Source organism: Peromyscus maniculatus, chromosome 5, assembly GCF_049852395.1.
Source record: "Peromyscus maniculatus bairdii isolate BWxNUB_F1_BW_parent chromosome 5, HU_Pman_BW_mat_3.1, whole genome shotgun sequence".
Taxonomy (NCBI): domain Eukaryota; kingdom Metazoa; phylum Chordata; class Mammalia; order Rodentia; family Cricetidae; genus Peromyscus; species Peromyscus maniculatus.
Window position 1 is genome coordinate 700,233 of NC_134856.1, and position 11,467 is coordinate 711,699.

Here is an 11,467-nt window from a genome sequence, read left to right on the forward strand (position 1 = left end):
AGGTGCTCCTAACCCAGCCTATTCGCATAAGACAGTGGTTCTCTTGGGCTGGAGAGATGGCTCAGGGGTTAAGAACCCTGGCTGCTCTTCCAGAGGTCCTGAGTTCAATTCCCAGCAACCACATGGTGGCTCATAACCACTGTAATGTGATCTGGCTGCCCTTTTCTGGCGTTCATACAGAACACTGTATACATAATAAATAAATAAATAATAAATACTTAAAAAAAAAAGGACAAGTGGTTCTCAACCTGGGTCACTATTCCTTTGTGGGTCAAATGACCCTTTCACAGGGGTTTCATATCAGATATTATCCTGCACATTAGATATTTATATTATGATTCATAACAGTAGAAAATTACAGTTATGAAGTAGCAACAAAAATAATTTTATGGTGAAGGGTCACCACAACATGGGAAACTGTATTTAAGGGTCTCAGCATTCGGAAGGTTGAGGCTTTCCTGGAGAAGGGGTTATCTGTGCTTTTTACTAAAACATGAGTAGGTACTTAGTACCCTGATGAAGGGTGGGAAGAGCATCCCAGGCACAAGGAACAGTATCTGCAGAAATCTAGCTACAGATGCCACTGCACAGAGAAGTGGGGCCAGGTCTGAAGCCACAAAAAGAAAGAAAGAAAGAAAGAAAGAAAGAAAGAAAGAAAGAAAGAAAGAAAGAAAGAAAGGAAGGAAGGAAGGAAGGAAGGAAGGAAGGAAGGAAGGAAGGAAGGAAGGAAGGAAGGAAGGAAAGAAAGAAAGAAAGAAAGAAAGAAAGAAAGAAAGAAAGAAAGAAAGAAAGAAAGAAAGAAAGAAAGAAAGAAAGAAAGAAAGAAAGAAAAAAGAAGTTGTGTCCAAGCCCAGAGGGCCAAGAAGTGCTCATTGGGCTGTGTCAAGGTGGGAGTGATAGACCAAGATCTGCCCACCTCCCACCTCCTAGGGCTGGCAGTCACGGATGCTGAGCAGCCCTAGCTTTCCAAAGTCAATAAGTAACTTGGGAGGGAGGGGACTAGGCCGGGCCAGGCCTTCTGCGGTGGCTCAGTGGTATTTTCCACTCCTGAGCAAGTGTGGACGGATTGCCTACCTGCTTAAGTGTCCACTTTGCCCTGCCCCACTTAGCCCAACGTGCCAGAGCTCCCTGAAGAAGGATCCCTCTCTCCTGGCAGCTGGACCAAGGAGAGACTTGGGCATCAGTAGGTGAGGGGCTGGGAGCTCTTAGGTGGGCAGGGCTGAGCATGGGAGTAGGGGCACTGCCTCTCTGTAAGAATTCTCAGGGATCCATCTTGCGGAGGGCAGTGGATAATGTTGTACATTCTTAGCTACATGCCGAGACCTGCCAAATGTAAAATGAGGACAGAGGTCTGGCCCTAGGGGCAGTCTGGATCTGGAGAGTGGTAGTGGGAGAAGGGATAATCTCCAAGGCCTGAGCTAGAAGTCCTCTGTTCCAGAATGAATCCTCTTGTGATCAAGTCCTCCATGACCTTGGCCAGGCCCTGCCATTCAGGCTTTGCCTGAAACATGGAGCTGCTGGAAGTGACAGTTGTCTGTCTAGCTTCTAATTTCTGTGATTCAGCCGGCTGCTAAATAATTACCACTTTGGGAGCTGAGGGGGGTGGGGGGAGTATAGCAAGAAGGAGCTGAACATTTACAAGAGAGAACCACAGGCCACTGCAGAAAGAAGAGGAGACTAGTCTATAATGAGATCCCTCTGGCCATGTGTGCAGGATAGAACTCTTCTTCCTGACCTTCTAGATTCTCACTTCCATGTCCCTCAGGCTCACCTTGACCATGATCTCTGCCTGGCTGTGGTTGCTTTGCCTCTCTGTTATTCAGGTGAGAGGGGCCCTGCCTCTCCCTTCAGATCTAAACCTTGGGGGTTAGCGCCCTTGTCCCCAGTCCCACCCAGACTCATCACACTAGCCACAAGAGTAGTGTGGGAGTCGGGAGTTCGGAGTCAGAGCTATGGGCCTGCTGTGGAAGCAGGAAGCCTACAAAGGGTGGATGGAGTAAGAGCTGGCAGGCTGGGGGGGGGGGAGGGGCAGCAATTCCCTCTTCCTGCCAGTGCCCGTGGAACAAGGTGAGAATTTCCCATAGGCTTTCACCACCGAGGCCCAGCCTGCAGAGCTGCACGTGGAAGTCCCTGAAAACTACGGTGGAAATTTCCCTTTTTACATAAGCAAGGTGAGCCTGAGCACAGGGTGGTTTCCCGTTTCCTCCAATATCATGCTTCTCCTATCTCCAGGGTCTGTTCTCTTTCCTGCTTTGGTTCTCCAACTTTCTACATAATGCATGGATTAGTGTAAGTAGCTAACAAGATTTTAGTCCCAGAGGAGAGCGGAGTTTGAGTTAAAGAATAAAAAGGTTGGTACTGAGTGTGGTGGCATGTGCCTGTAATCACAGGAGAGGCTGTGAAAGGAGGATGAACAGTTTGCCACCAGCCTAGCACATATCATGAAACCTTGTCTAAAAAGGAAAAGAAACATTGGTGAAGAGGTCTAGCTTCAGACAGAGGGTATCAGGGAGCATGGGGGAGTATCAGGCACTAGAGGAAAAGCTCTCCCTTTGAAGCTTTACTTACTGGATTTGAGATTCCAGGCAGGTGCCAGCTCCTTCTGAGACTCAGTTTCCCCATATTTAAAATGGGGCCCGTAGGTAAAGGTGTTAGTTATCCTTTAGCCTAGTGGTTCTCAACCTTCCGAATGCTGAGACCCTTTAACACAGTTCCTGATGTTGTGGTGAGCCCTAACCATAAAATTATTTTCTCACTGCTTCAAAACTGTAATTTTGTTACTGTTCTGAATCAGATGTAAATATCTGACATGCAGGATATCTGATATGTGACCGCTAAGGGGGTAGATACCCACAGGTCAAGAACCGTTGAGAGTCTAGGCCATACCCCTAGGTTTTTTGACTCTGTTTTATCCCACCAGCTACCACTACCCTCTGGGAGGAATGAAGGCCAGATTGTGCTATCAGGAGACTCAAGCACAGCAGCTCAAGACTCCTTTGCTGTGGATCCAGATTCTGGCTTTCTGATGGCAACAAGGGCCCTGGACCGGGAGGAAAAAGCAGAGTACCACCTACAGGTATGATAGAGTGAGGTACAGGGGCAAACAGGCAAGACAGGGCCAGGGACTAACTTCTTCTTCTTCTTCTTCTTCTTCTTCTTCTTCTTCTTCTTCTTCTTCTTCTTCTTCTTCTTCTTCTTCTTCTTCTTCTTCTTCTTCTCCTCCTCCTCCTCCTCCTCCTCCTCCTCCTCCTCCTCCTCCTCCTCCTCCTCCTCCTCCTTCTTCTCCTTTTTTTTTGGTTTTGGTTTTTCAAGACCAGGTTTCCTGGCTGTCCTGGAACTCACTCTGCAGCCCAGGCTGGCCTCGAACTCACAGAGATCCACCTGGCTCTGCCTCTCAAGGATTAAAGGTGTGTGCCACCACTGCCCGGTCCTAACTACCTCTTCTTGCCAGGTCACCTTGGAGTCTGAAGATGGGCATGTCTTATGGGGTCCACAGCTTGTGACTGTGCACGTGAAAGATGAGAATGACCAGGTACCCCAATTCTCCCAGGCCATCTACAGAGCTCGGCTGAGCCAGGGCACCAGGCCTGGTGAGTGACAAGGGCATCCAATGTGTGGTGAACTCAGGTAGACACCGATAAGACATCAGACAGTAAAGAGAGTTGCCGTTGACAAATCAGCAGGGCCCAAGCTGTTCCCCAAGTGTGTCTTATTCTGTACTCTTCCAACCCCATTAACAGTTCCATCTGCTTTGGGTCTCAATTTGCTCATTTGGGAAATGGGATGAACAACAGGCTCACCTCCAGAACCCTGATACAATGACGAACATAGAAGGAAGCTCTGATAAGAGACAGGGGAGGTACAGGAGACTCCTGTGCCTACCACCCCTTACAGTGTATCCCCACCCCAGGGATCCCCTTCCTCTTCCTTGAGGCTTCTGATGGGGATGCACCAGGCACAGCTAATTCAGACCTTCGATTCCACATTCTGAGCCAGTCCCCAGCTCAGCCTTTGCCAGATATGTTCCAGCTGGACCCTCGACTAGGAGCTCTGGCCCTTAGTCCCAAGGGTAAGCATGAACTGGGTTTGATATGGGGGGGGGGGTGTGTCATGGAATTCTGGAGAAGGGGCCTCTGAGCTGTAAGCGATGGATGGGTTGGAGCTGAGGTAAAAGAAAAGGGCATTCTAGGCAGAGGCCAAGGCTAGGTTGTGTGAGTTTAGACATGGGATAGATGGAGAACAGATAAGAATGGGTGAAGGAACTATAGTTAAGATACCTCAGGAATTATATCAAGATAGATCTACTTCTGCAAGTTAGATCAGAGGTGCAAATTAGGGATAGATGAATAAGTGACTCATAACTTAATCCAGCCAGCCACCTTTTCACTCATCTAGCTCCCAAATGACCCGTGCAGCCCATTTGTCCAACACTTGCTCATCCACACTCTCCTGTTTTCATACCCAAATTCCCACCTAGTCAGCCATCGTTCCCTCTTCCTCTCCTGTCTGCCCTCCTCCCCATCCTGGTTGTCTAGCTACCTCGCCAGTCCACCAGCCTCTCACTATGGAAGTGAAGTTGCAATCTGTCAAGTACTAGTGGGATGCTCATGATGGTAATCGGAGAGGTGACCCTGCGATTCAGAGCACTGGCTGCTCTTGCAGAAGCCCTAAGTTCAATTCTCAGCACCTATGTGCCATTTCACAACTGTCTGTAACTCCAGTTCCTGGGAACTGGATGCCCTCTTCCGGCCCTTGCTGGTACTTGCACTCATGCAGATACACACATACACATAAATAAATAATAAAGTAAATATTAAAAAAAAACTATTTCATCCCTTAGCATTTTTCTTTCTTTTTTTTTATATTTTTGAGTCTTTTTTTAAAAATTGTGTGCGTGCACGTGTGCGTGCGTGTGTGTGTGTGTGTGTGTGTGTGTGTGTGTGTGTTTTGCCTGAATGTATGTCTATGCACCACATGCATGCTTGGTGCCTACAGAAGAGGGCATCAGGTCCCCTGGAACTGTAGTTACAGACAGTTGTTAGCTGCCTTGTGGTGCTGGGATCTAGCCTGGGTCCTCTGGAAGAGCAGCCAGTACTCTTAACCACTGAACCATCTCTCCAGCCCCACGGGAGTCTTTTGAACACCTCTGATGTGCTTGGCTTTCTGTTTGGTACTGGCTGAAGATGCTTTGGGCCTTGCTTCCTGTGTCCATGCTCAGCTCACCTCCTGTCCCTTCTAGGAAGCACCAGCCTAGACCATGCCCTTGAAGAGCCTTACCAGCTGTTGGTACAGGTCAAGGACATGGGCGACCAGGCCTCAGGCCACCAGGCCATTGCCACCGTGGAGATCTCCATAGTACAGAGCACCTGGGTACCCCTGGAGCCTGTTCACCTGGCAGAGAATCTCAGAGTTGCATACCCACACAGCATTGCCCAGGTGAGAAGTGGATATCAGTGGCTGAAGTAACCGCATGGCAAGAGCAGCTGGGCCTGAGTCACATGGACACTTGGGAGGAGTGCCCAGGACTCAACTTGACTCCCATTTCTTCCTGAAATATATACTTCCCACTATAAATCGAGTAGTCAGGCCTGGGGGCCAAGCATACAGTCCATCGTGTGCTATCCTCTAGTAGGTGCGGGTTTGTGTTCTGACATCCCCAACTTGCCTAAGGCTTCCTCAGGGAAAAAACGGCTGCCAACTTTCACTGCCGTGGGGATTGTCACCCAAGCGAGGAATGTCTTCGGCCTTTTCTAGGAATGCCTTGGGGTCAGGCCCAGACTGAGAAAGCAGAAAATAGAATAACCTGGTCATTTAGGCACTTTGGAAAAGGTCCAGGCTTGAAGCAGGGTAAGGTTGTCACAAGTAGCTAGCCACATGCTCTTAGGGCCAGGCTCCTTGCTTGGGAATCAGTTGGGGGATAAGGGCTGGCACAGAGCCTTCCTGCCTCTCAGCCTGAAATGCTTTCACGTTATATCCTCCTCACAGGTGCACTGGAATGGAGGGGATGTACATTATCACCTGGAGAGCCAGCCTCCAGGACCCTTCAATGTGGATGCGGAGGGGAGGATCCATGTAACCACGGAGCTGGACCGAGAGGCCCAGGCTGAGGTGAGGAGAGAGGGAAACACAGGGCAGGCTGGAGGGTGCTTTGTCACATCCCCCACAGATGCTGAGGCAATGAAGACAGCCCTGAAGAGCTGGAGCTAGCCACCCAAAGGAACTTCAATCCACTCCAGTCTGGAGCCACCCATGGCCCTGATCTGAAGTTCCCCACTGCCCACTACAGTACCTGCTCCAAGTACGAGCTCAGAATTCCCGTGGTGAGGACTATGCAGAACCCCTGGAGTTGCAGGTGGCAGTGATGGATGAGAATGACAATGCACCTGTCTGCTCCCCACATGACCCAACAGTCAGCATCCCTGAGCTCAGCCCCCCAGGTGGGTTATGGGCCTTGTCAGGTGGGAGGGAAAGGAAGGGTAGAGTTCCTAGAGACCATCCCATCTTGCTTCTTTGGAGTGAGTCTAGCTTCAGAGTTCTAAGCCACCTATGTGTGAGCGCACCCGTACACACACGTACACACACGTACACACACACACACACACACACACACACACACAAGCTCAGGAAGTGGGTGGGGGTGTTGTCTTCCAGGAACTGAAGTGATCACACTGTCAGCAGAGGATATGGATGCCCCTGGATCACCTAATTCCCACATTGTGTATCAGTTGTTGAGCCCTGAGCCTGAGGAGGGGGCTCAAGAAAAAGCCTTCGAGTTGGATTCTACCTCAGGCAGCATAACCCTGGGAACTGCCCCACTCCACGCCGGCCAGGACTTCCTGCTTCAGGTGCTGGCTGTTGACTTAGCAGGATCAGAGGGTGGTAAGTACCCTGCTAGTGACCTGGGCCCCTTCCCCTCTGTTCCTACTGGGACCTCACCAACAATCCCCCCCCCTGCATCAGGCCTCAGCAGCACATGTGAGGTGGCAGTCACGATCACAGACATCAACAACCATGCCCCTGAGTTCATCACTTCCCAGGTAAGCTGACACAGAGCTATAGAGATCATTGGGAGGGCACTGGTGGTGTTTACCGAACATCTGCATCTCTCCAGATTGGACCTATAAGTCTTCCTGAGGATGTGAAGCCAGGGGCTCTGGTGGCCACACTTACAGCCACTGATGCTGACCTTGAGCCTGCCTTCCGCCTTATGGACTTTGCCATTGAAGAAGGAGACCCGAAAGGGATTTTTGACCTGGCCTGGGAGCCAGACTCTGATCATGTCCAGCTTAGACTCCGAAAGGTTAGGATGTGGACAGGTGGGGAAGGGTCACAAATGTGCCATGCCCTGACCCTAACGGTGACCTAGAACTCACTGGTTCCAGAACCTCAGCTATGAGGCAGCTCCTCATCACAAGGTGATAGTGGTAGTGCGGAACGTGGAGGAACTGGTGGGCCCAGACCCAGGCCCTGGAGCCACAGCCACGGTGACTATATTGGTGGAAAGGGTGATACCACCCCTCAAGTTGGACCAGGAGAGCTATGAGACCAGCATTCCAGTCAGCACCCCAGCTGGCTCCCTCCTGCTGACCATCCAGCTCTCAGAGCCCATGAGCAGAACCCTCAGGTGAGCTAAAAGCCCTGCCTCTTACCTAGACTTCCCCTGCTCCCCAAGGATGACTTCAACACCCCAGAGAAACTCATTGTGTGTGTGGCCTAGACTATTCCTCAAACTATGGTTAATGCCAAGGTTCTGACTCCTGGAGGGTCAGGGTTGGATGAAGTAGGCAGGCACTGAGGAAGTGTTTAGACCCCCATGGCATCTCTAATTATTCCTCCTTAAGGAAGCACCACCAGATTGAAGCTGTGCCTGGGTCTGAGCCTTCCAGACTTATTGGCAGGATGCTCTGGAACAAATGAAGTTGAATCAGACTCCACCCTGTTTCCCAGGTTCTGATAATCCTTCCCCTAGCTACAGTTCAAACTCCCCATCACCAACAAATTCTGAAACTGGCCAGCTGGGCTCACCATACTGTTTTTGCCCCTGAATCACAGAAAGGATACAGGATTTCAGTAGGCCACACCATCCTGGGAGTTTCTGGGCAGGAACCTGTATATTGTTCCAGGGCCTCCCCAAACATAGCTTCTTCTTTGGGCCCCAGGTTCTCCTTGGTCAATGACTCAGAGGGCTGGCTCTGCATCAAGGAGGTCTCTGGGGAGGTACACACAGCCCAGTCCCTGCGGGGTGCCAAGCCTGGGGACACCTACACGGTGCTTGTAGAGGCCCAAGACACAGGTATGATCAAGCAGCAGTGGAGTCTTCTCAAGGGATTATAGCTCCACTTGGAAACTTTATATGAAACTCACCCTTCAAGCCTGCCATTCAGAATTTCCCTTGAGCTTCTCAGAGTATCAACTCCAGGGACAGACAAGACAGTGAGTGCTAGATTAAGGAAATGAAAAGAGGACCAGGAGCCTTGTCTGAAGCAGGAATGCTAGAAGATGGGACAGGTGTGAGAAACTGTCAATGGCACTTTAATAGGATAAACAGCTGGCCCTGGGAGGGCATGTCAGGAAGGGTACTTCAGGAGTTCCACGGAAGTCAGAAGAGATGTACTCTCCCAGGGTCAAGATATGTCTGGGTGGTAGCATCAATACTGAGACAGATTTGGCATTGAGAAATATTCTGGTGAGTCTGACAGTTGTTCGAATAGTGAAAGGATGAAGGACATGATGAGGAAGAGGCTGATATGGGAAATGACCGGGTGGGAAGAAGGGGTTGGGATGCAGAAGTATGGGAGCAGCAGAATAAGACTGATGGGCTGTGTGGGGTGTATGGAGACCAGCCCAGGTTCTCTAGGGCTTACCCTCACCCCCAACAATGCAGATGAGCCAGGACTGAGCACTTCTGCTACCGTTGTGGTCCATTTCCTGAAGGCCTCTCCTGTCCCAGCATTGCCTATAGCCCCTGGGCCCAGCAGACACCTCTGTACACCCCGCCAGGACTATGGTGTGGTTGTCAATGGGGCCAGTGAGGACCCTGACCTGGCCAATGAGCGTGGTCCCTACAGCTTTGCTCTTGGTCCCAACCCCACCGTGCAGCGGGATTGGCGCCTCCGGCCTTTCAATGGTATGTAGCAGTGGAAGGGAACGAGGCTGTGGAGGGTAGGCTCACTTGGAAGTGAGATGGGGTAGGGTTGGGTGTAAGGGAGCAGCTCTGATGGAGCCTGTCTAGGCTACTGACCCTAACCATTTTCTGCAACCCAACAGATTCCCACGCCTACCTTACCTTGGCCTTGCACTGGGTAGAGCCAGGTGAATACATGGTACCTGTGGTTGTCCGCCATGATGCCCAGATGTGGCAACTCCAGGTCCAAGGTGAGGCTGGGACTTGGGTGCAGCCCAAGACTGGCATCTTTAATTCCTGGAGGAGCCATGAGGGTACAAGTGAAAGAGCTTGGGTATACATCATGCATGCTCATATAGACAGCACGTGCCTATACACACTTGCATATCTGAGCCAACATATGTGTGTGTCCTGCCATATACACAGAGGAGTATGCACCTTCACACACACACACACACACACACACACACACACACACACACACACACACACAAACGTACATAGGTGTGCACAAAAACATATATCAGTCAGCTTTCCAGACTGGAGGTTCTGATCAGCTGGAAGTCCCCTCTAACACTCTCATCTTCATTTCCCACTGCAGTGATCGTGTGTCGCTGCAACGTGGAGGGCCAATGCATGCGCAAGGTGGGCCGCATGGAGGGAATGCCTACAAAGCTGTCAGCAGTGGGTGTCCTCTTGGGCACCCTGGCAGCGATAGGTAATGGAGGCTGAGCTCTTGCATGGGTGAGGGTGATGAATGGTTGGAGCCACGACCTCTATAATGTCCCTTGTCCCCATAATGTCCACAGATCTGGAAAAGGAATCCCCTAACTCTCCTAGTCATTATGCACTGTCCTAGGTATCAGTCATCCGGGCACCCCAGGCAACAGCATTTACTACCACATTTTCATTCATTGCCTATGAGTGGGGTCCTATTGCAAGCGTGTGATGGAATCCTTCCCACAGCCTGGGAGTTTGATCCTGCTGTCTCCCAACTTTGTTGATGAGGTCACTGTGGCTCAGAAAGGTTAGGGAACTTATCCAAGATTACACAGCCTGTGGCAGAGAAGTCCAGCTTAATTCTTTCAAGTCTCCCTCTCCATCCCCTTTACTTCTTTATTCTAATAAATTGGTTCTTTGGTGGTTTCCTTCGTTGGCTCTATGAGGTGTCTTTCTCTTGGAGGTACATGTGAACAGCTCACTGGCTCTCCCATGAACTCTATCCAATTTGACTTTAGAAAAAAATGTGTGTGAGAGAGAGGAGAATTGGGGGGTAGAGGACAATTGAATCTTTACCACTTTGATCAGTCCTTTAAAAGAAAAAAAACTTATTTTGAAAGAATGTCTAAGTTACCGCCAGCTGGCCTGGAACTCGCTGTAGTCTAGTCAGGCCTTGAACATATTATCTTCCTGCCTCAGCCTCCTGAGATGGGGGCATAGGAGACTGGGACATGCTTTGATCTTGGTGATATAAGAGTAGAGCAGACCACCCATTCAGATTCCATTAGACACTAGGATTCATACCCAGCATGGGGACACTGTCTAGAAAATGTTGTAGAGAATCAATGCCAGTGACAAGGAGTTTGTTTAGTGAGGTACCTTCTCGTCCTTGCTAAGGGCTTACCCATTCTTCTCTGGCCCCTCAGGCTTCATTCTCATTCTCGTCTTCACCCACCTGGCCCTGGCAAGGAAGAAGGATCTGGACCAGCCAGCAGACAGTGTGCCCCTGAAGGCGGCAGTGTGAGTGATCCAAGCAGCCCTAGCTGGGAGGTTAGTCCCAGCTCCATCTGAACTCGCTGAGAAAGGACCCAGTGCCAAAGATACACTGGAGACCAAGACAGTAAAAGTCCTTCGTCTTTCCAGAGTGGAGGTACTGTCACCAGGCATGTCCCCAAAGCCTGAGCACTGACTTTACAGGGTGGTCATGGGAACACTCCAAATGGCAGCTCTTTGACCAATAATAAAGGCTCAGAGAGCCAGGCTGGACCCTGTAAAGGATGACTGTACTGTGATCACACATCTGTGTGTGCACGTGTGAATGAGCACACCTGCCCCTTCGTGCCTGCCCCCTCTCCTGCTGTACAAAGTAGGTCTGGAGGCTTGGTAGGATACTTGTGAAGAAGGACATCATCTGAGCTACTGGTGAGAACTTGGGGTCAATGCAAGTTGAGTCTCCAAGAGCCTACCAGTAGAAAACCCTAGGGTAAGGTGAAGGAATGTCTTTCCAGGAGTCATTCCTGTGTGTTTAGGACACCTCTGTGCTGTGGGGGCACACAGTCTTGTGAATCTGTGTTCTCCATTCATGTGTGAGCACACTCGGGTCCCCGTGCATGAGCCACCTAC

The 11,467-nt window shown here is 50.4% G+C and overlaps 1 protein-coding gene across 3 annotated transcripts; it reads left to right on the forward strand.

The window, feature by feature from the left end:
- Positions 1-1,034: 1,034 nt before the first annotated feature.
- Positions 1,035-11,119, forward strand: Cdh16 (cadherin 16). 3 transcript variants are annotated; one of them, XM_076571601.1, is made up of 18 exons: positions 1,035-1,183; positions 1,766-1,823; positions 2,085-2,171; positions 2,921-3,076; positions 3,452-3,590; positions 3,911-4,069; positions 5,240-5,436; positions 5,986-6,108; positions 6,287-6,437; positions 6,652-6,879; positions 6,961-7,037; positions 7,112-7,300; positions 7,383-7,624; positions 8,160-8,293; positions 8,885-9,127; positions 9,268-9,375; positions 9,726-9,842; positions 10,771-11,119. In XM_076571601.1, the coding sequence occupies exons 2-18, from the start codon at positions 1,779-1,781 to the stop codon at positions 10,866-10,868; spliced, it is 2,493 nt and encodes an 830-aa protein (XP_076427716.1). In that variant the 5' UTR covers positions 1,035-1,183; positions 1,766-1,778; the 3' UTR covers positions 10,869-11,119. The 3 variants fall into 3 exon arrangements, with proteins under 3 accessions (XP_076427716.1, XP_076427715.1, XP_015852717.1); XM_076571600.1 differs by having other exon boundaries at positions 1,050-1,187; XM_015997231.3 differs by lacking the exon at positions 1,035-1,183 and having other exon boundaries at positions 1,743-1,823.
- The last annotated feature ends 348 nt before the right edge of the window (positions 11,120-11,467 follow it).